Source organism: Leucopleurus acutus (genome assembly GCF_964270905.1).
Source record: "Leucopleurus acutus genome assembly, chromosome: 19".
In the NCBI taxonomy this organism is placed as follows: Eukaryota; Metazoa; Chordata; class Mammalia; order Artiodactyla; family Delphinidae; genus Leucopleurus; species Leucopleurus acutus.
Window position 1 is genome coordinate 26,209,499 of NC_139161.1, and position 23,748 is coordinate 26,233,246.

A 23,748-nucleotide genomic window follows, 5' to 3' on the forward strand; every position below is an offset into this window, starting at 1 on the left:
AAACCCAGGTTTTTAAACAATCAAACTATATGAAACAAGAGAAAGAGTGAGAGAAGGAGGGGAAGGAGAGGGTGAACCCACAGGATAAATATATGAGGCAATCAATTGGAATGTATGGACCATATCTGAATTCCAAATAGCACTGTAAAAGGTAAAAGAAAAATGATGATACCACTACACATTCACCATACCCACTAGAATACTAGGATGAAGAAAATGACAATAACAAAACTTGGCAAGCATGTGGAGCAATCAGAACTCTCATACGCTGCTAGCTGAGGTGTAAAGTGATACAACCATTTAAGGGAACTTTTTGATAGTTTCTTAAAAGTTAAATAATCATTTATTTTATGACCCAGCAATTCCACTCCTAAGTGTTTACCCAAGAAAAACGAAAATATACGTCCATAGAAAGCCTTATACAAAAATGTTCAAAGCAGCTTTATTCTTTTTTTTTCTTAAAGTATTTTTTAAAAATTAATTTATTTATGGGCTTCCCTGGTGGCACAGTGGTTGAGAGTCCACCCACAAATGCAGGGGACACGGGTTCGTGCCCCAGTCCGGGAAGATCCCACATGCCGTGGAGTGGCTAGGCCTGCTCCACAACGGGAGAGGCCACAACAGTGAGAGGCCCGCATACCGCCAAAAAAAAAAAAAATAATAATAATAATAATTTATTTATGTATTTATTTTTTGGCTGCATTGGATCTTCATTGCTGCGTGGACTTTTCTAGTTGCAGCGAGCAGGGGCTACTCTTCGTTGCAGTATGTGGGCTTCTCATCACAGTGGCTTCTCTTGTTGCGGAGCACAGGCTCTAGACACGTGGGCTTCAGTAGCTGTGGCATGTCGGCTTAGTAGTTGTGGCTCGCGGGCTCTAGAGCACGGGCTCAGCAGTTGTGGCGCACAGGCTTAGTTGCTCCGCGGCATGTGGGATCTTCCCGGACCAGGGCTCAAACCTGTGTACCCTGCACTGGCAGGCGGATTCTTAACCACTGCACCACCAGGGAAGTCCCTTTCTTTTTTTTTGATGTGGGCCATTTTTAAAGTCTTTATTGAATTTGTTACAATATGGCTTCTGTTTTGGTTTTTGGCCCTGACGCATGTTGGATCTTAGCTCTCCAACGAGACCCCCTGTAATGGAAGGCAAAATCCCAACCACTGGACCACCAGGGAAGTCCCTCACAGCAGCTTTACTCTTAATAGCCCCAAACTAGGCAAAGCCCAGTCTCTATCAACAGGAGAATGGATGAACAAACTGTGCTATACTCATACCATGAAATATTACTCAGTAACAGAAAAGAATGAACTATTATTATATACAACTTGAATAAATCTCAAAAACATGCTGAATGAAAGAAACCAGAAACAAAGAGTACATACAGAATGAATCCATTTATATGCAGTTCTAGAATATGCAAAACTGATCTATGGTGATAAAAATCAGAATAGTGATTGTTTCAGGTGTGGAGAAGAGAGCAGAGTTTTTTTAAAAAAAAGCTTTTTTGAGATGACTGGAGAAATGTGAACTGAGTTACTTTAAAATTTTAGAGTGACCTAATGAGACATTTACAGATGATATGATATCTAGGGGATTTGTTTCAAAATAAGCTGGAGGGGTACGGGTTTAGATGAAACAAGATAGGGTATGAGTTGGTAATTTTAAGAACCAGTGACAGGTATATGGGAATTTATTACACTATATGTGGTAGTTGATTACAATGGTGGCCCCCAATGAACTTCTAGAATTCACACCTTCACGTGGTCCCTTCCCATTTAATATGGCTTGAACCTGTGACTTGCTTAAGAAGGCCTGGCAGCTTCTACTTTTTCGTCTTTGGTAGCCCTGAACCACCACATAAGAATTCTAGCCTCCTTTCTGGAAAGACCACGTGGAGAGGCCACATGGAGAGGGAGAGGCCCTAAGGCTACCTGGAGAGGAACCAAAGGCCTCAGGCAGTTAAGATATTCCAGTTCAACCAACTCAAGCCATTCTGAGGTGCTAAAAGTGAAAAAACCCCCTTGGACTTCCATTCCCAGCACACCATGTGGAACCAATGAAAGCTACTCTCATGGTGCCAATCTGAATTCCTGACCCACAAAACTGTGAGAGATAATAAAATGGCTGTTATTTTAAACCATGAAGCTTTTTCGTTTGTTTGTTAATTAATTAATCTTTGGCTGTGTTGGGTCTTCGTTGGTTGCTGTGCGTGGGCTTTCTCTAGTTGTGGCAAGCGGGGGCTACTCTTCCTTGCAGTGCACGGGCTTCTCATCACGGTGGCTTCTCTTTGTTGCGGAGCATGGGCTCTAGATACGCGGGCTTCAGTAGTTGCAGCACGTGGGCTCAGCAGTTGTGGCTCGTGGGCTCTAGAGCACGGGCTCGGTAGTTGTGGTGCACGGGCTTAGTTGCTCCACGGCATGTGGGATCTTCCTGGACCAGGGCTCGAAACTGTGTCCCCTGCATTGGCAGGCAGATTCTTAACCACTGCGCCACCAAGGAAGTCCCTAAACCATGAAGTTTTGAGGCAGCTATTAGAGGCAACAGATAACTGAAACACCATTTTCTGTATTTTAGTATATGCTTGAAATTTACTATAAGTTAAAAAAAAAAAGTGACACAAGAAATCCTCAGATCACACTGGCGTTTATAAATTGTTCTATCTTTTGTTAATGGCAAAAAAAATCTGTGATCTGTGAAATTACATTACTAATAAGCAATACATTTTATCTGAGCACGTACTAGGAATCTGCCTCACATGAGATATTTCAGATACGAGATCCAAAAGAGAAATTTCAGAGTCTATGTCTGTATTAAATTCAAAATAATCACTCAATCTGGAAAGTACCATGAATACAGGTAAATATGACAACTCATAGTTGAAAAGCCTGTTATTTCTAAAAGAGTATTTTAGAATATTAATTAGTCCTCACCAACTTTACTGTGAGATAAACCAGAAAGACTTCCTACACCAAAAAATAAATGGGCATGTCAGTTTTTCTTAAAGTTGAATCAATATTATTCAATTTCTGGACCCAATCTTGGCCCTACTGAACCAGAATTTCTAACAGTGAGGCCTAGGAATCTATAATTTTAAGAATCTCCCAGGTGATTCGCATGCACTAAAGTTTAAGAATCACTGGTATAAAGGGTGTGGCTGAAAGAGGTGCCTTGACTTGTTTAAGGTTCTAAGAATTATAAGACAAAAATAGGCAAAGAACTCAGAAATCTTGATTAATGCACCACCCACTACAGCATGAGCAACTTCCAAAAATACAGCACTGTGAGATGGCAGAAGTACTGAAAACCATTTAAAGTTTTCTGAGGCTTCATATGCAAAAAGAAAAAAGAGAAAAAAATCAAGTCTTTAGTGGCTTCGTGTGTAGAGAAGCAAAATTTGGTCATCATTCCTACGGAAGGAAAGATTCTTCTTTTCCTTATCTGGGAATAGATAAAGACTAGCAGAAAAAAGAGGGTATTAGTAACCTCCAAAAGCTCTACAAAATAAAGGACAGAATTCTGAAATGTGTTTGTATGGGTAAAGAATATGTGAGAAAAGGATGAAGTAATCTGAAGAGTTAGGTGGACTTGGAGTGAAACTTCGTGCCGTCAGCATTATGCAGAAGGGATGGTGCCCAGAACAGCTGAAGAGAGCTCATGGTCAGCTTGCCGGCAGTGGATAACTTCAATCTACCCAAACTATACTGAATTATCCTTTAAGGAATTATTTTCACAATTCAAATGAATAAATTTGTATTCTGGTTCTAGGCATTCTTGTGTGAATTTAGGAAGAATAAGCCAACTTTCTGAAGATCTGATAACCCTGGTGAAATGAACTCAAAGCCACAGCTACTTTGACCATACTCTCCCCCCCAGCCCTTCATTCATTTTGCAATTAACAAAAGGGAAAAAAAATTCATATGAAAAGATGTTCCACATCATATGTTGTCAGAGAAATGCAAGGTAAAACAACAAGATAGCATTATATACCTATAAGAATGGCCAAAATCCAGAACACTGACAACACCAAGTGCTGACGAGGATGTGGAGCAACAGGAACTCTCTTTCACTGCTGGTGGGAATGCAAAATGGTACAGCCACTTTGGGCAGTTTGACAGTTTCTTACAAAACTAAACATACTCTTACCATGTGATCCAGCAGCCATGTTCCTTGGTATTTACCCAAAGGAGTTGAAAACTTACGTCCATAGAAAAACCTGCACATGGATATTTATACCTGCTTTATTCTTAATTGTCAAAACTTGGAAGCAACCAAGATGGCCTTCAGTAGGTGGATGAATAAATAAACTGTGGTACATCCAGACAACAGAATATTATTCAGTGCTAAAAAAGAAATGACCTATTAAGCCATGAAAAGACATGGAGGAAACTTAAATACATATTACTTGGTGAAAGAAGCCAATCTGAAAAGGCTACATGCTGTATGATTCCAACTATATGACATTTTGGACAAGGCAAAACCATGGAGACTGTAAAAAGATCAGTAGTTACCAGAGGCTGGGGGGAGGCACGGATGAACAGGCAGAAGATTTTTAGGAACATGAAACTACTCTGTATGATACTATAATGGTGGGTACACGTTATCATGTATTTCTACAAACCCATCAAATGTATATCACCAAGAGTGAACCCTAATGTAAACTATGGACTTTGGGTGATAATGAGGTGTCAACGTAGGTTCGTCAATGATAATGTATGTACAATTCTGGTGGGGGATGTTGATAATGGGGGAGGGTGTGCATTTGCGGGGGCAGAGAAATTTCTGTACTTTCCACTCAATTTTGCTGTGAACCTGTAACTCTCTAAAAAACAGTCTAATATTAAAAAATGTATTCCAAATCTTATAATTAGTGAAGAAACTACTTAGAAGACTGAGGGTGTTTAGAAAGAGGCAGGGGAAGGCTAGACAGCTGGCTGCCAAGAACTGTTACTAAGGAGCATTTCTTTGACTAATTCATTATGGACCAGGATCTGACTCTCAGCATTACAGGCCCAGAAACTCACTTAAATAAGACTTCATAAATAATCAGACTTGGAGATGCTGTGTTACCCTTTCTAAACTTTTAAGAGACTGAAGTAGATATGTTACAGCGCTGCGGTATACAGAATTCTAAAGATGTCCCCCAGTGCCCCCAAGATTCCTGTCCCCTGATTATTCAATCAAACACTAACTAGATATTACTGTCAAGGGACTATGCTAATGGGATTAAGGTACTAATCAACTGACTGTAAAATAAGGAGATTATGCTGGTGGGCCCAACATAATCACACAGCCCTTCAAAGTAGAAGAGAGAGGCAGAAGAGTCAGAGAGATTCAGCACAGGAGAGATGAACCAGGAGAGGTCAGAGAGACGCCAAGCATTTCATCAGTAACCCTCAAGGACTCCCTGCCATTGCTGGCTTTGAATACTGAGAATGAGGGCCAGGAACCTCTAGAGACTAAGAGTAAGCCCTGGCCAACAACTAATAAGGAAACAGTAGCATCAGTCCTACAACCTCCCAGCAGTGAATTCTGTCAACAACTTGAATGAGAATGGAAGTAGACTGGAAGTGGATTCTCCCGCAGGGTCTCCAGATAAAAACCCAGACAGGTCAACACTTTCATTTCAGCCTTACAGAATCTGGAGCAAACCACTGAGTCTAATGGTCTTCTGACCAACAGAATTGTGAGATGATAAATTTGTGTTGTTGTTTAAGCTCCTTCATTTTTGGTTAAGTTGTTATGGCAGCAAGAGAAAACTAACACATGTATCAATGGATTAACCCATGATGTGAAATTACTGTCAAGTAGATGCCCAACCAGCACGCCTTCCTGTAAGAAAAACAACATGGGAGGCCAAATGTAAGAAAACTACTTGGTGAACTAGGAGTTAGGCTCTGATAACTGACAAAGGTACTGTATATAAACCTGTCAAGCATACCACATATTCACTTTGGCTTATTAAAGTGCCCGTTCCTCTGGCTAGATATTGGAAGGACACTGCCAACATGTGCGTCTCATTCCTTCTTTAGAGGCGGCAAACAATCAAATTACAGCCAAGTCTTATTCTGGCCTGTAAGTCAGTCTACCTCTTCAAAGTGATTTAGTATATTACTATGTTATTCACCCTACATCCATTTTACAACTTAACTCTCCGAGGGTAACTAATTTTCCCAAGGCTGGGGAGGTTGAGTGCCAGATATAAATATCACCACTGCCCACACAAATCACATAAAAATACCATTAGCCAAACACAGCGACAACACATTTACTACATGTTTATCAATGAACTTAGAAAACCACAAACCTCTGGTCCTTATACTAGTAAATCTCAAAAAGCACTTCCTTTAAATTCCTTCTAATTTAAACCAAAAATCTGAGTATATAAAATGATTTTTTGGACTTAAACGCCTTAGAAGATCCATAAAACCCTAAAAAGCTTATTGCGCAATGATTACCTAATCCAGAAGTGGGCGAAAGAAAAGTGAGATACTTGCAGATGAAGAAATAAAAAGACTAATTCCCAGTATAATACTTGAAAATGAAGGGAAATTCCTACAACTTCATCATTACCATTATTTCGTAAGTATGATCACTTTGATGTTTCTTGTACTCAAAGCCTCGAGTGAAACACTGCAAAAGAGAAGAAAACTAAGTTACCAAACAGCTACGGTTTGAAATGCTTTCTTAAGGGACAGAAGATGGCTTGGGGGTGTTTTACTCTTGTGATGAGTTCTTAAGAATTCATTTAGTCTTGTCTGCAGCCGCAACAGGAAGGTTAGGTTCATGATCGCAGCCTTTCAATGGCCCACATAGAGAAAAACAATGATCTGAAAAAAAAGAGTTTTTCCTAGGACAACTCCTCCTCTTATAAAAGCATAAGCCCTGGAAGCAGACTGCCTAAATTTGAATCCTGGCTCTTAGCTTATTTCAGCAATTCTAAGACATGTATTATTTCATATTTTAAAACTCTGAAATGTGGATTCATCTTATAATGAAAAGTATATTACAACTTCCATCAGCCATTTTTACACTTTAACATTTCTGAAATTGGGATGTTTCTTTTAATCAACAGCATCTTGGATCTGATAAAATATGGTATTTGCTGTGTGACCTTGAGCCAATTATTTAACCTCTCTTTGCCTGAGTTTCCTTTATAATATAGGAATACTAATCATAGTTACTTCCTAGGGTTGCAGTTATGATTTAAAGGTTAATTCATGCAAAGTACTCAAGATAGTGCCTGGCACAGAGTAAGCACTCATCATTAGTATTTTTTTTTAACAATTTTTAAAAATTTTATTTATTTTTGGCTGCGTTGGGTCTTCTTTGCTGCGCATAGGCTTTCTCTAGTTGCGGTGAGCGGGGGCTACTCTTCGTTGCAGTGTGCGGGCTTCTCACTGCAGTGGCTTCTCTTGCTGCGGAGCACGGGCTCTAGGTGCATGGGCTTCAGCAGTTGTGGCACGCGGGCTCAGTAGTTGTGGCTAGCGTGCTCTAGAGCGCAGGCGCAGTAGTTGTGGCGCATGGGCTTAGTTGCTCCGCAGCATGTAGGATCTTCCAGAACCAGGGCCCAAACCCATGTCCCCTGCATTGGCAGGCAGATTCTTAACCACTGCGCCACGAGGGAAGCCCAGCACTTATCATTACTATTGCTATTACCACTATCATCGACGAAATAGTTTGTTCCCTGGTTTGTCACCTGCCCAAACATCACTCTTCAGTAAGACAAAAAACAGTGTCATAGGTGCTATCAAAAGGAATAATCCTCCAATTCTATTTCCTGTAGTCCCAATACTTGAAATTTACTGGTAAAAACAGCATCAGGTTGATACAGGGAAGTGGAATATCCAACAGTCTATCTCATCCATCCTGCTCTGTTCCCCAATTTTTCACTGGTAAAATGTGTAATTCAATATTGACTGGAAAAAATAGACTTAATAAGGTATGGTCCTTCTGAGCAATTGATAGTCATCTCTGAACTTACTATATCCATAAAACTAGGCAAGCCTCCCCTTAAAGAGTTACCTGCAAGCACAGGAAAAAAGGAGGTGGCCCACATTCAGCACACTTGATATAAGGCTCCATGAGGTAGGAGGAGCAGCCTCGGCAAGGTGGCTTATCAGAGGGATCATCTATAACAAAAAGAAAAATATACTAGCTTCAAAACACCTTATGATTATCTTAAACGCGAGAAGGTGAAAATCTGCAAATGATTACACAAGGTAGTAAGCTGTGCTGAAAAGTTCATGGAGACAAGATGAGCTCATTCCAAATAAGAAAAAACAAAAATTATGTTCCTTTTTATTTCAGGCCAGCTTTGTTCCTACCTACAGTATATCTACTATTTTAAATAGCATTTAAGTAGATATTGCCCCTGCAGAGAAATTTACAAACACAAGTTTTAACTGGAAGTTTCATAATGCCCACAGTTTATTTTCCCAGGGGAAAATAATGTCACATACCTACATAACACATATAGAGTTATAGATAAAGCCAATCTGACAAAATGTTAATAACTGCTGGGTCTGGGTAATGGGCAATAATTGCTGTACTCTTCTTTCAACTTTCTATAAGTTTGAAATTTTTCATAATAAAAAGTTGGTAAAGAAAAACCCTTTAAACATGTCTTGGGATGTACTACTTCATATTTGATTTGGGAGTTAAACCCAGGACAGCTCCCTCCCTTTCTCCCACAGTAAGTAGAGAACAGAGCAGACCTTCCTCCAGTTCCAACGACAGTACTGTCTCTGCAATATCAAGGCAAGGAGTATAATCCAAACTCTCTAAAGTCATAAAAATGCAGATGTGTGTGTGCCCCTGGCTGTCCCAAACTCTGCCACTTTTGAGGCAGGGCAACCTAGCAGAGTTGTTCTCTGTGATCAACAGAAGTCTAAGAAAACAGGCTCTGAAGGTAGAGAAGGGATTTAATCTGTTTGGCCTGGCGCAGAATTTCTCACATTCTGCAATAGCATTTTCCTTCCTAAAGTCCAAGAAACACTCTTCAAGGTACCTTTCCCTCCTGTAAGTGGTGATTATTTTTCTTTTCTTTTGCTTCTAAATGAAGACCTGGAGAAAAAAATGACAGAGGAAAGAAAGGTAATCTTTCCTGCAGTAGCTTCAAAGTAAACATGTGGAACAGCAACTATCCCACTTCTCCCATTTAAAATTTTGAAATGGAAGAACAAAAATTATTTTATATTAAATGTCAATTTTTACCAAATTACCTTCTTCCTCACATCCTTTTCTTTTTTTTTTGCGGTACGCGGGCCTCTCACTGTTGTGGCCTCTCCCGTTGCGGAGCACAGGGTCCGGACGCGCAGGCTCAGCGGCCATGGCTCACGGACCCAGCCGCTCCGTGGCACGTGGGATCCTCCCAGACCTGGGCACGAACCTGTGTCCCCTGCATCGGCAGGCGGACTCTCAACCACTGCGCCACCAGGGAAGCCCTTGCATCCTTTTCTTTTAATGATATGAGCTTGCTTTTCTTTCCTCCAACTTTCTTCAACAACAAAAAATTGGCCAATGACTGACCTAAAGAGTTTTTAAACTCTCATGTCAAGAAGTAATTGTTTTTTAGAGAAATGCTAATCAAAACTACAATGAGGTAACATCTCACACCAGTCAGAATGGCCATGATCAAAAAATCTACAAACAGGGGCTTCCCTGGTGGCGCAGTGGTTGAGAGTCCGCCTGCTGATGCGGGGGGTGCGGATTCGCGCCCCGGTCCGGGAGGATCCCACATGCCACAGAGCGGCTGGGCCCGTGAGCCATGGCCGCTGGGCCTGCGCGTCCAGAGTCTGTGCTCCGCAACGGGAGAGGCCGCAGCGGTGAGAGGCCCGCGTACATCAAAAAAAAAAAAAATCTACAAACAATAAATGCTGGATAGGGTGTGGAGAAAAGGGAACCCTCCTGCACTGTTGGTGGGAATGTAAATTGATACAGCCACTATGGGGAACACTATGGAGGTTCCTGAAAAAAACTAAATATATAACTACCATACGACCCAGCAATCCCACTACTGGGCATATACCCTGAGAAAACCATAATTCAAGAAGAGTCATGTACCACAATGTTCACTGCAGTTCTCCTTACAATAGCCAGGGCATGGAAGCAACCTAAGTGTCCATCAACAGTTCAATGGATAAAGAAGATGTGGCACATATATACAACAGAATATTACTCAGCCATAAAAAGAAATGAAATTGAGTTATTTGTAGTGAGGTGCATGGACCTAGAGTCTCTCATACAGAGTGAACTAAGTCAGAAAGAGAAAAATACTGTATGCTAACACATATAGAATCTAAAAAAAAAAAAAAAAAGGTTCTGAAGAACCTAAGGGCAGGACAGGAATAAAGATGCAGACGTAGAGGATGAACTTGAGGACACAGGGAGGGGGAAGGGTAAGGTGGGACGAAGTGAGAGAGTAATATGGACATATCTACACTACCAAATGTAAAATAGCTAGCTAGTGGGAAGCAGCTGCATAGCACAGGGAGATTAGCTCAGTGCTTTGTGACCACCTAGAGGGGTGGGATAGGGACGGTGGGAGGGAGACACAAGAAGGAGGAGATATGGGGATATATGTGTATGTATAGCTGATTCACTTTGTTATAAAGCAGAAACTAACATACCACTGTAAAGCAATTATACTCCAATAAAGATGTTAAAAAAAAGATAATTATTTTGTAAAAGTTCAATTTATAGTTTCAAAAATTTTAGACAATAAAAAGTATAAAGTATGTCATCCTCTATTAACATTCTGATTTCCAGCCTTTCTTCTATGTACATGTGTGTATATTTTAACAAAAGTGGGATACCACACATTTTATAGCCTGTTTTTTCACTTGACAATATATTGTCAACATCTTTCATGATGGTACACATAGATCTTCCTCACTCTTTTTAATGGATGAATAATAGTCCATTATATCTATTTAATCTAACCTAATGGTTTTCAACTGCCTCCTAGGAAGGCATTATGGAAATCTGAGGAGATGCTTTTTTGTTGCTACAATGACTAGGGAGCACTACTGGCACTTAGCAGGCTGGGATCAGGGATGCTAGATACCCTTCAACACTCAAGATATTCCTACACAACGAAGAATTGGCCAGTCTCCTGCACAACTTTCAAATGTCCCACCAGACGTTCAAGTAGGTGAAAACTTGCTCATAATGACATGACCTGGAACATAATTCCATACTAAATACAACAAAATGTTTTTGACAGTTTTAATATGTATTGAATTTTCCAGGAAGGCAACTGCATTATGTCAAGAGGAGATTCTACCTTGTTTTGTTCAGAACTTTACTAAGAGTTATTCAAGCTTGTGGTATTTGAGTCACCAATACAACACACGTGAATCACTGTGCATTTGTAGTTGTAATATGCACAGTGATCTGACTTACGGGTACAAGCATCTGACTAAAGGCATTATGTTTTCCACTGTAATGTCTAAACATATTGATACATATTATTATAAATTACATTATTTATTACAAAGCACTTCTCTTTTATTTATCTTTTATAGTATAGTTAGGGCAATATTATTATTTTTTAATTACTTAATTTATTTATTTTTGGCTGTGTTGGGCCTTCATTGCTGCGCACAGGCTTTCTCTCGTTGCGGCGAGTGGGGAATACTCTTCGTTGTGGTGCGCGGGTTTCTCATTGAGATGGCTTCTCTTGTTGCGGAGCACAGGCTCTAGGCGCTCAGGCTTCAGTGGTTGTGGCTCGCGGGCTTACAGCACAGGCTCAGTAGTTGTGGTGCACGGGCTTAGTTGCTCCATGGCATGTGAGATCTTCCCGGACCAGGAATTGAACCCGTGTCTCCTGCATTCGCAGGCAGATTTCTTAACCACTGTGCCACCAGGGAAGTCCTAGGGCATTGTTTTTATTTCTTTGAAATCATGGGCATAGTTATGTTATATTATCTATGTATTTCATTTCCAAATAGTAAAAGGGGCTTTAAAAACATTATAAAAAGAAATCACTGGGTCTCATAAGACTGAGAACCACTAATCTAACCAGTTTCCTACTGGTGGATATTTAAGTTGTTTCCAATTTTTCACTATTATAAAAAATGCTGAGATCAACGTTCCTGTACACGTAACAGTTCACATTTTGTTCCTCAGGATTTCTATTTTCCTAGAACTAGAACTGTTGAGTGTACAGAGGGTTTCTGATACACATAGCCAAAGTGTCCTTCACAAAGGATTCCAGAACTTTTCTGTAACCTAGGAATAGGGAAAGACTTTTTACCATCATTCAAACTTCAGAGGCAATAAAAGAGTAATAAATTTGACAAAACAAAACAAACAAAAAGCTCTTTTTTGGCAAAGAACACCATAAGCAAAGTTAAAAAAGCAAATAAACTAGAAGAAAATACTTGTAAACATATCATAAAGGGCTAACATCTTTAATATAGAAAGAACTTTTAAAAATTGAGAGGAAAATAAAAGACCAAAAATCCTACTGTGAAAGTCACGAAGAGATAATTAGGAAAAAGAGAGATAAAATGGACCTTAAACATGAAAAGACATTCAACTTCACTCATAATAAGAGAAATCTATACTGATTTATAAGTTCTTACCCATCAGATTGGCAAAAATTCAAAAGCTTGATAATATACTTTCTTAAGAAGACTGTGGGGAAATAGGCAACCTCATATATTGCTGATGGGAATGCAAAATGGCACAACTGCTATAGAAGGGAATTTAGCACTATCTAAATAAATGCATCCATTTATCTTTGGACCTAGAAATCCCACTTCTAGGAATTTACCCTGAACATACATCTCCAACAGTATAAGGTTATGCATTAGAACATTATTTATAACTGTAAAATACTACTTTGATGTCCAAGCACTGGACAGTAGTTGAACAAACTATGGTACGTTCACATAATCGAGTACTATGCAACTATAAAAAAATAACAATCTCGGAGGCTTCCCTGGTGGCGCAGTGGTTGAGAGTCCGCCTGCTGATGCAGGGGACACGGGTTCGTGCCCCAGTCCGGAAAGATCCCACATGCCGCAGAGTGGCTGGGCCCGTGAGCCATGGCCGCTGAGCCTGTGCATCCGGAGCCTGTGCTCCGCAACGGGAGAGGCCACAACAGTGAGAGGCCCGTGTACCGCAAAAAATATATATAAATAAATAAAAATAACAATGTCTATAAAGCAGCATCGTATTTCCAGGAGATACTATTAAGTGAAAAAAACAAGGTGCAAAAGAGCATACATAGTATGCTACCTTTTCAGGAAAAAATTAGGGAAAACAAAAGCAAAAACATATACACGTCTGTCTTTGCAAAAAGAAATAAAGGACAGATAAATTAGAAAACAATACCTACGAAGGGTTGAAGGAGGGGGAATGGAAAGGAGTGGAAGAGATCTAGGAAGGAGCAACAATTCTCCAAATATACCTTTTTGCATAGCTTTGACTTTTGGAAGCATACTTATGTTCTACAAATTAGAAAATTAAACCACTAAATATGGGAAGGGAAAACTGAAAGCAGAACGAACAGATGAACCAAAAAGTATTTCAAAGGAATATCACAACCACAATGAGGAGGGGAAAAAAAAGAACCAATCCAAGTAACTTATGAACATTTAACAACAGACCTTCAGTCTTGGGTGATGCAGAGAATTGCAAACAAATCCTGAACTTGTTGAAGTGGGTCTGTGTTATGTAGTGGTATGCACCAAGCAATTCTGAAATAATTCTGGATGTATTAAAAGACTGAGCAAATGAATAATCGTGCTAATGCTGGGAGCCAGGGTTTTCACTGAGGAAAGGACACACAAACAAGGAACGGGGTTGGGGGACAAAAAAAGGGCCTAGGAAGGTGAACTGGAGGTTATCAGTGTGAACTCATGATTTCTAAGAAAGTGCATCTATGGATATACGCATGTATACGCAACTATGTACATATGCTGGTATATATGTACGTAGTGTATACCTACCATGTATTTCCCAGCGCTGTGGGCCAAAAAGGCCCAGATGCCAAGATACTCTAGTAGAAATAAGCAATGGCCATATCTTGGTCTCTAATGTCACTCCTTTCTAAAAGGACCAAGGGCTCCTCAGAGAAGTGGCTGATTCTAGGGCTGGGGCATGGGAGGTAGAAGATGCACCTCGAACATGTAGCCATGCCAAAAAGTAAGGAGATGCTCAAAAAAGCGACGGGGCACGTCACAAGGTTGCAAGAGCCGGCTCGAAGGGGCTCAGAGTGTTCAAATTAGAACAATCTGAGAAACAAAGTAAGTATGATAATGAATTATAAACCACTGAAAATAAAGGAATTCATGCATGCATACTTATAATAAATAAGTGAAACAGGAGGTCTCTTGATTATAGTAGAATGCTAAGTGCTAACTAGTAAATATGGAGAGTGCTGGATGCAGGGGGAAAAATCATTTTGTGACCATCGTAATAAAGACTGGATCAGGCAAAAATCATCAATGGATGCTAACTAGGGAGAAATTCTGATGAGGAACAGGATATTTTATGGCCTGAAAGTGTCTCCTTATGGGTTGCTTATTAGACGCAAGAGAAAAAATAGACATGAAACAGTGAAGAACTCAAATGCACACCTTGACTGGGTTTTCTTTTTTTTCTTTTGCAGTATGCGGGCCTCTCACTGTTCTGGCCTCTCCCGTTGCGGAGCACAGGCTCCGGACGCACAGGCTCAGCGGCCATGACTCACGGGCCCAGCCGCTCCGCGGCATGTGGGATCTTCCCGGACCGGGGCACGAACCCGTGTCCCCTGCACTGGCAGGTGGACTCTCAACCACTGTGCCACCAGGGAAGCCCCCGTTGACTGGGTTTTCAAAATTAACATTGCTAATGAGGAACACAGCAAGACCAGACAAACCCAAAATGAGACACCTCTAGTTTTAAAAAGGGGAGAAAGGGGCTATATTCTTCAAAAGTGTCAATCACTAAAGACAAAGGCTGTGGACATGTTTCAGTTTAAAGGAGGCTAAAGAGACACAGCAACTTAATGCAAGACCTGAACCCTGACTGTATCCTGTATGGGAAGGAAAAAAAACATCGTCAAGGACATTATTGAGTCAGCTGACAAAACTGGAATACAGACGGCAGGTTAGATAAAAGTATTTTATCAGTGTTATACTTACTAAAGTTGGCAACTCTACTGAGGCTAGAATGTACTGAAGTTAGAAGAGAATATCCCCAGTCTCAGGAAATAAACACTAAAGTACTTAGGGGCCATGATGTATGTCCCTAAGCCCTCAAATGATTCTGAAAAAAAAATATGGGGTATGTATATCTACCTATAAATACATATGTATGTGAATAAATATGTATATTTATAGATAGAGAACTATGAAAATAGAGTAAAAGGTTTACAAAAGGTGTATGGATATTCTTTGTACTATTCTTATTCTTCCAACTTTCCTGTTTGAAATTGTTTCCAAATAAAAATTTTAAAGTTTAGCTTAAAAATATTTTAAAAAACACTTTTTAAAAAATTTTTAATTATTTTGAAAAGGGGGAGAGAGTGGTTTCAGTTTACACTCCCAGCATGGGGATAATTCATTTAGGCTCTTTCTCTGTGTGAAAAATGAAAGATCTGAACTAGATGTACTGGAAGACTCCATTCTGTCCTTAATATATATAGGGAGTCTGATGAGAGAGTAAATTAGAGCCCCTTTAAGAAACTGCTGAGGGACTTCCCTAGTGGTCCAGTGGGTAAGACTCGGTGCTCCCAATGCAGGGGGCCCTGGTTCAATCCCTGGTCAGGGAACTAGATCCCGCATGCATGCCACAACAAAGAGTCCGCCTCCCACAACTAAAAGGTCCCACGTGCTGCAACTAAGACCTGGCGTAGCCAAAAGCAAAATAAGTAAATGGAAGGAAGGAAGGAGGGGAGGGAGGGGGGGAGGGAGGGGGGGGGAGGGAGGGAGGAAGAAAGAAACTGCTGAGGAGGATACACCCCAAAAGTGACTTTCTGATTCTTCTCATTGGGACACTACTAACATCTAACAATGGATTTCTATTTCTGCCAAATCTCTTATCTTCAGAAGAAAAGAAAAAGTGTATTTTTTCCTCCATAGTTGTGGCTGCCTGGATTTACTTCACATGTACGCCATAAATCTCTGCACTATTACCGTACTATAGTTTACTCTTAGAATACAAGTGCCAAAAAAGCAGGGGCAGGAGCATTTCCTTTATTCTACCACTGACATTAGTTCTTACCAAGGCGCCTGAAATATGTTATTGATTCTAAAGAGAAATTCAACTGCTTTTTTAAGTCGAACTACGGGTTAATCGTATTATGAATGGTCCACCTGAGCTTAATTTTCTTATAAGACCTTGAGTGTCATGTGCTCAGTTTTGTATCATGTGTTCAGTAGTAGTGGTTGATTTTATTCTGATTTGATAATCATTCCTTTAGGATCAGATTCACATGGCTTTATCTTCAAAGTGCTTACTTTTCCTCTTTGATCAACTTCCACTTCAGTTTGCTATGAATATTCACCTGGGACTTGTTCCCATGGTACTTACTGCTAAAGGAACTCAAACGGTCCATTCCCCAGTTGGCAAAGACTGCTGCTTTGATCTTCCTCAATGTAGGGCTCCTTCAAGGAGATTTCAGAACTGGCCAACACAGACACCAAAGCTGACAACCCCCCCTATAAACAAACAAAAGTGGCACATGGATGAGGAAATACTTTAAAGGGACAAGATAAAGAGAACATAATGCAACTTACTCAACTGTACCACATCCTAGCTTCGTAAGGCTAAGCAAATTAGTTTATCTCTACAAGCTTGTTCCCTCCTCTGTAAAATGGATGATACAATCATATCTACCTTCTAGAGTTGCTGAAGATTAAATATCAAAATCCACACAGATAATGAACCATAGCGCCAGGCCCATAGTAAGCCCTCTACAAAGGCTACATATCTCTAATAAACAACAACTGATTTTCTCTGCCAGGCCTCACTTTTCTCCTTAGCCCTCCTTCCTTTGGGAAACTGACTTTCATATGGCTTTCGTGGGGTTACGAATCCCAATACTCCACCCCCCAGCCCCACAGCAGCTAAAGCAACCAGATCTGTTCTTACCGAAAGCTGAATCTTGAGTAAGGTATCCAAGGACAGAGGGCAGGTTAGAGCTCATTCACTAGCCAAAGAATCTGGTCCAAGAGATCTGGCTCTTGAGATCCCCATCCCCAAGGGTAGCCCAATGGTGTAGGTTGGTTGGTTTTTTCTCATTTCTCTATCGTTCCAGTAATACTTTAATCTGAATGAACGTCTATTACTAGAAAACTAAGGAATCCTATCTATTACAACGTACATTTTGTTCACTAATTTATTCTTTGAACAGCTATTTAATAGGTATGTACTATATACAAAGTTATCTTTTTGAAGACATAAATGAACTCATATTTCACACGAAGTCATGAAAACATCCCCCCTCCCTCTATACTCCCATATCTTTTTATCTATCTCTTTTTTTGGCATTTTTCACATTCCACTTTGTGAGAATCACTTCTGAATGCATATTTTCCCCATTTCTAGACTAAATGAAAGCAGGGACTACATCAAATACAAATTTGTATGTCTTAAAGCACCAAGCACAGTGCCAAGAGGAAAGAACTCAATAAACACAAATGTAACGGACATATAAATGTTAATTCTACAAAAAGGTTAGTTCATCATTAGTTCTCCTGCAGTGACTTCTTTCACCTGATAGTTTTAGCTTGGGGAATAATTCATCGTTAACTGTATGGGACACTCACATAAAACTGTCAATGAACTTGTCTTTTCCAGGAATGAACTGGAGTGGTTACCCCTCTGCTCTGGTCCCAGGAAAATGAGTTTGAAGAAAAGTGCGCTTAGTAAGGGGTATTATGCACTCAATAATGAAATAATGGCCAACATTTACTGAATATTTTTCATATGCCAGGCACTGTAGTATCACTGTATGTGGATTGTCTCTGAATCCTTACAACCTTCTGAGACATGCTGCTTTTTTAAGAAGGGAAAGGAACCTCTGAAAGACTGTCACTTGCACAATGTCTTACAGTTAGTGAACAGCAGCGTCACTTCAACAGAGGTTAGTAGAGATGGTCAAGTAAAGGATGTATACAGTCTCAAACACTCCACGTTGTAAGCGCAATATTGCAATAAGCGGAATCTTGCTTCTTCCTCTTTCTTCACACAAGAGACATTTCTGACGCTAACATCCATGAAAGGATGGATGCTAGTTCCACATTAACATCTGCCAAATTCCAAGAAGTTACTGGGAGGAGGAGGGAAGGAACGTGAAGAGGATTCGATGTGGTGCGGGGGACAGGCGCAGGCTTGGGAGTTTTGCGGACAAGATTCGAAGCCACACTTCGTTCCTTATTAACCGTGTGATCTCGGGCAAGTCATTCTACTGGAGCCTCAGACCACCTCACCTCTAAAATTGACCCGAAATATCTACTTGGAAGGCCTACTTGAAAACAAGGGGTAACGTCAGCTAAGAACGGGATTTCGCGTTCCCTTGCAGCACAGCCAGGAAGAGCCAGGCTAGGACCCAGCGGGGCCGCCCAGGGGGCGGGGCGCGTCAGGCCGCGGCGGGGCGGGGCCCCAGGGCTCAGGCCCGCCCCACGCCGCCCTCCCCCACGGCGCGGCGTGGCCCGCCCCCCTCGCCCCCCTCGCCTCCTCGCCGCCGACGCCGCCGGGGCCCGCAGTCCGCCCCCAACCCCGCCGCACCTCACGATCCCTGCCTCCCCCTTGTTCCGAGACTGGGGCTCGCGCCCCGCCGCTGCCCGCCCGCAGCGCCTCGTGCCTCACCTCACTTCGTTCCCCTCCTCCGCGCCGAGGAAACGCCAGCAGCGCGCGCGCCCTGGGCTTGCGTGCTCGCTCCCGCGCGGCGCAGGCGCGAGCGGGCCGCGCGCTCGCCGCCTCCGCCCAGTCCCCGCCCCGGCCGTCGCGGCCTCGCCGCGTGCGGCTCATCAACGGCTGCCCCTCCCTCCGTCCCCGACCCTTCCCTACCCGTGCGCTAGCATCTGGCCTCTGGCAGAGGCCTTGGAGGGTGGGCCTTTGAGCAGCTTGTCTGAGTTTTGAGTCGGACCAGTAATCATTTTTCCCTGGGGGTGTGTTGCTGGTTGCCGCAGGCTTGCCGGTGCGTGGTGCCGTTTGAGCCGCTCTAGAGTGCGGTGAGCTGGAGCGGGCCGGTACTGCCCTGCTTTTGTGTTTTCTAACATTCCCACCCCTCACCTCTGTTGCAGCCTCGAACAAAATCAAGGCTAAGGGACTGGGCCCAAGGACGGCGAGCGGTGGTCGCCTTTCGAAGCCGGGTCTTGCAGTGCTGCTCATGGATTAACCAGACTGCCTGAAAGGTTTAAGGGTTCACAGGGTACGTTTGATTCAGATGCTTCTGGAACGTCGAAATTATCTTCTTTGGAAAGAACCATCCCCTCTTTGGGCTTCAGGGGCCCAGACTGAGGCGCAATGATGAGAGGATGTGGTGGTCCACTCTGATGTCAATCTTGAGGGCTAGGTATGTCCCAACATCTCTTGTTACTACTAACTATTATAATAGCTGCCATTTGTCGAGTATTTTCTGCATGCCAGGCATTGTACAAAGGGGGTTACATACATGGTCCCGTTTCATCTTCAAAAACCACCTTATGGGGTAGACACTAATTATTATCGTCCCCATTTTCCAGGTGAAAACCTTTAGACTCTGCCTTGTGAACAACTTGGGATCACACTGCTAGACCGTGTTGGGGAAGGGGATTCAAACAGTAGTTTAGCTTAACCATCATGCTAATATATCTATTTAGAAGTCTTTCATAAGTTTGCCCAACCTCTTATAGGATTCATTTACACTTTATGCCTGTGTGGCCTCTTTACTCATTTTTTAGTATCTGAGTCATACAAGTTCATACTAAAAAAAAAAAAAAAGTTAGAATATTTGCATGAGCAAAAATATGTGAAAACCAGCTCCCACCATGATAGTTAACATTTTGCTATACATTCTTCTAGATATTTTTCTATGCTTCATGTCAATAAATTTAGAATAGTTTTACATTTGATGTATTCTGAAAATCTATTCATTTATCAAATATTTGATGAGAAGAATGTTCTAGGTGCTGGGAATTCAGCTGTGAACAAAACAAAGTCTCTGTCTTATAATAAGGGGGGAGATTGACATTAAGCAATACACATATTACTAAATAATAGCTAATGCCCAGTAATGTGGCAAGTTTTTAAAAAAATTAGGAGAAAGGGGATGCTTTATTAGATGGGGTAGACAAGGAAGTCCTCTTAATTGTAAGCAGAAATCTAATCATTAAATGAGGGAGGCAGCTGTGTGGATTTCTAGAGAGAAATTGTTCCAGGAGAAAAGAAATGGCAATTAAAATAGCCCTGACTGCGTGGAATGTTGGAGAAGAAGCAAGGAGAGCAGTGAGGCTGGAGCACAGCAAATTAAAGCAATAAGTTGGATAACAGGCAGAAACCAGATTGTATATCTGGTAAGCCATGTGGGACTTTAGATTTTATTAGAATGTGATAGAATACCATGGAAGGGTTGAGAACAAAGGAATAATCAGATTTGTTTTAAAAGGATCACTCTGGCAGTTGTGTGAATAGATAGTAGAAACATAAAAATTGGCCTTTAAATCATTAATCGTCCAGCAGTTGTTCAACAGGTAGTTTATGAACATTGATGTTTCAGCTACACCTTTACAACACCTTCACCTCCGCAAACAGAAAATGGGTTCAAACCTTTAGGACTTATCTTCATGTCTTTCTCATCTAAACTGAAAGTTTTTGAGTCTGGCTAGGGCATATATCCAGATCTGGACGTCACGATTGTCAACAAACTGAATATGAGTCATCAATGTTGTACTGTTGTGGAAAAACAGTCCCACATAATACTGGGATCTATTCATTAGAAACACAGCATTCATCTGGAAATTACCCTTCCTCTTCAATTGATGTTAGGCTCTCATTAGAATTCTAAGCCCCAATTTAGTCATTCATTGTGCTTAAGAAAGATGTGGAGAAATGAAAATGCACCGTGAGGGTAAGGGTAACAGTGATTAAGGCAGTGTTTTTCTGGGTTTTTGCCTTCAGCAATGTGGTGGCATCAGGTAAATTTGGAGGAGAAATGAAAGGTCTGTCTCAGATACCTGTTTTGCAATCTGAGTGAAATGACATAAATGAATTTAGAGCTCAGAGAGGCCAGGGCTAAAATGCTATAACCATATTAGAATTGTTTCTTTGGTTGTGTGTCTTCTTTGTAACCTCAGTGCCTGGACAGAAGTGCATCCTGGACAAATATTTGCAAAATGAGCAGGTAAAGGGAAAGGTATGGATGAAGTCACTCAGGCAAGGAAAAGAGCTGTCCAGGCTCTGTAATGTGGCTGCCATTGATTGTCATATATCCCCACAGGCTCCCCTTGAGCTGCTTAGCTGCTGTGGTTAGAACCAGAAGTGCAGTTTCTGAGCCTTCCTCCCAGTGGAAATGACTTATCTGTCAGTTCTAGTTACTTGCTATGTCCTGAGTACTGAAAGACTTTATAAACTTTATCTCATCTAATATTTATTTTTCCTGTATCTGAAGTGGCTCTTTGTAGTTTGCTATACAAATACTTTTAAATTAAAAAAAAATTTTTAATTAATTTATTTTTTAAATTAATTTAATTTTGGCTGCGTTGGGTCTTCATTGCTGTGTGTGGGCTTTCTCCAGTTGCGGCGAGCGGAGGCTACTCTTCCTTGTGCGTGGGCTTCTCATTGCGGTGGCTTCTCTTGTTGTGGAGCATGGGCTCTAGGCATGCGGGCTTCAGTAGTTGTGGCATGTGGGCTCTAGAGCGCAGGCTCAGTAGTTGTGGCGCACGGGCTTACTTGCTCTGCAACATGTGGAATCTTCCTGGACCAGGGAATCGAACCCATGTCCCCTGCATTGGCAGGCGGATTCTTAACCACTGCGCCACCAGGGAATCCCCTTGGTATACAAATAGATAAAAACAAAAAGTCTAAAAGTCTAGCCATGCCTTCTAGGTTTCAACTTCCTCCCCTTTAAACTCTAAGATAACCCCAGTCAATGTAAATTAGCCAGAGATTTATGTCTGGGAGCAGAGCCCTTTGCTTTGCCAATTGCAGGGTCTCTTAAAGGCAAGGAGTTTCCTGTGATGCACTCAGTAGAGAGGACTTCATGCCACAAAAGGCCTGAGCCTCAAGGATTGCAGCTCTTAGGGCTCAGCCCTTTGAGTTCACACACTAAGGCACTTTCACAGAAGCCCTGGGTCCACCATGGCCCAGCTCAGGACTGGTTCCAGCCTCCTCAGCCTCTGTTGCTGTCTCTTGCATTCAGAAGCATTGCCATCCTCTTGTCCCCATTTGCTCCCCGCCCCCCATATCTTTCTTCTTTTGTGCCCACCCTAGTCAGAGGAGATAGGAAATCAATCCTTTTCTTTCCAGGAGTTTCCTAGATTGCTCTTTTAACTTGATGAACCTCAATCATGACCAGTCTGCAGAGGAAGGGTTGAAGTACTCTTGCTAAGCTACTTAAGGAAATGTAAGGTCTACATATAGCTACTTCTCCACACAGTGGCTTGACTGGAGTGCTTCTGCATAAGTAAGAGGGCCCTAAACATCTCAAAGATGAACAAGTGGGGGAAGAATTCTGCCAAAGGACCTTACTGCATCCCATTTTACAGATAAGGAGAAACAAGGCTCCGAGAGGTAAAAACCACTTGCCCTAAGTCATTCAGTTACTAGGTAGTACAGCCAGAATTAAAATCAGGTCTGTCCAAATGTAACTAATAAACTCCCTCTGGCTATTCAAAGTGAAAAGTTAGCAAGTATTAGGAATTTCATAATGCCATGGCCACTATGCCAAATTTTCATGAATCCAGCCCTTTGCTACCGATCTCCTCTGCCTCTTCCTCACCCTCACCTTACTGACTTTCTTCTTTTTGGCTGCTCCGCGCAGCTTGTGGGGTCTTAGTTCCCCGACCAGGGATTGAACCCGGGCCCTGGCAGTGAGAGTGCCGAGTCCTAACCACTGGACTGCCAGAGAATACCCTCACTGACTTCTTTTTGATCTCCACAAAGCGCAGGATGTCTGTCTGTTGAAACAGCAGGCTTGGGGTAGAATCTAAAAGTTAGGTGAACCAGGAATGTATTGTTGCTGAGCGACTCCTGTTTATCGGGAAAATTTTAAATGCCTGCTAGGCAGCCTGGCTGCATGCCTTTCAGCCTGATGAACGAGGCCTCCACGTTCTGACCTTCAAAACAGGCTCCTAAAGTATTTTGCATCATTTGATGACAGGCAGTCTATACTCTTTTGCAACCAACAAGTGCCTAGTAAGTGTTTGAAATATGAATTGTAAGAAACCTGGCCCAGTTTAATATAATTGAAAAAGCATGTACTTTGAAGCCTTTCCTGAATTTGAATCCTAACTACCTTCAAGAATTTAGCAAACTATTATCTTTCTGTGTCTCTTTTCTCTTCATATGTAAAATGAAAATAATAATACCTAATTTATAAGAGTTTTATAAGGATATGATGATGTATGTGTAGTACCTAGTTCATGGTAGGAGTCAAATGAATTATAATTGTAGTTTTAATGTTAATTCTAGAAGTGCTTCAGAGTATGACCTTGGGGCTTGCTTAGAAGTGTTCTAGGCTAGGTTGGCCAGTGCTCAGCATTGGAATATTTTCGTTATTTTAACCAAGAACTATCTACTGGAAACCTGTAGGCTTCCAAAACACCAAATTAAA

At 41.6% G+C, this 23,748-nt stretch overlaps 2 protein-coding genes across 2 annotated transcripts in view; one reads left to right on the top strand and one right to left on the bottom strand.

The window, feature by feature from the left end:
• Positions 1 to 18,851, bottom strand: part of TADA2A (transcriptional adaptor 2A) — a 47,256-nt gene extending 28,405 nt beyond the window's left edge. Inside the window, exons 1-4 of the mRNA XM_082860118.1 lie at positions 18,804 to 18,851; positions 16,524 to 16,651; positions 8,022 to 8,128; positions 6,570 to 6,629 (exon numbers count right to left, since the gene is read on the bottom strand). Coding sequence (XP_082716244.1) covers positions 6,570 to 6,629; positions 8,022 to 8,128; positions 16,524 to 16,548 — 192 coding nt within the window. The 5' untranslated portion in view covers positions 16,549 to 16,651; positions 18,804 to 18,851. The remainder of the gene's footprint in view (positions 1 to 6,569; positions 6,630 to 8,021; positions 8,129 to 16,523; positions 16,652 to 18,803) is intronic.
• A 512-nt stretch (positions 18,852 to 19,363) lies between these two features.
• ACACA (acetyl-CoA carboxylase alpha) overlaps positions 19,364 to 23,748 on the top strand; it is a 208,601-nt gene continuing 204,216 nt past the window's right edge. The window contains exon 1 of the mRNA XM_082861297.1: positions 19,364 to 19,368. The gene's annotated coding sequence lies outside the window, so the exon portion shown is untranslated. The remainder of the gene's footprint in view (positions 19,369 to 23,748) is intronic.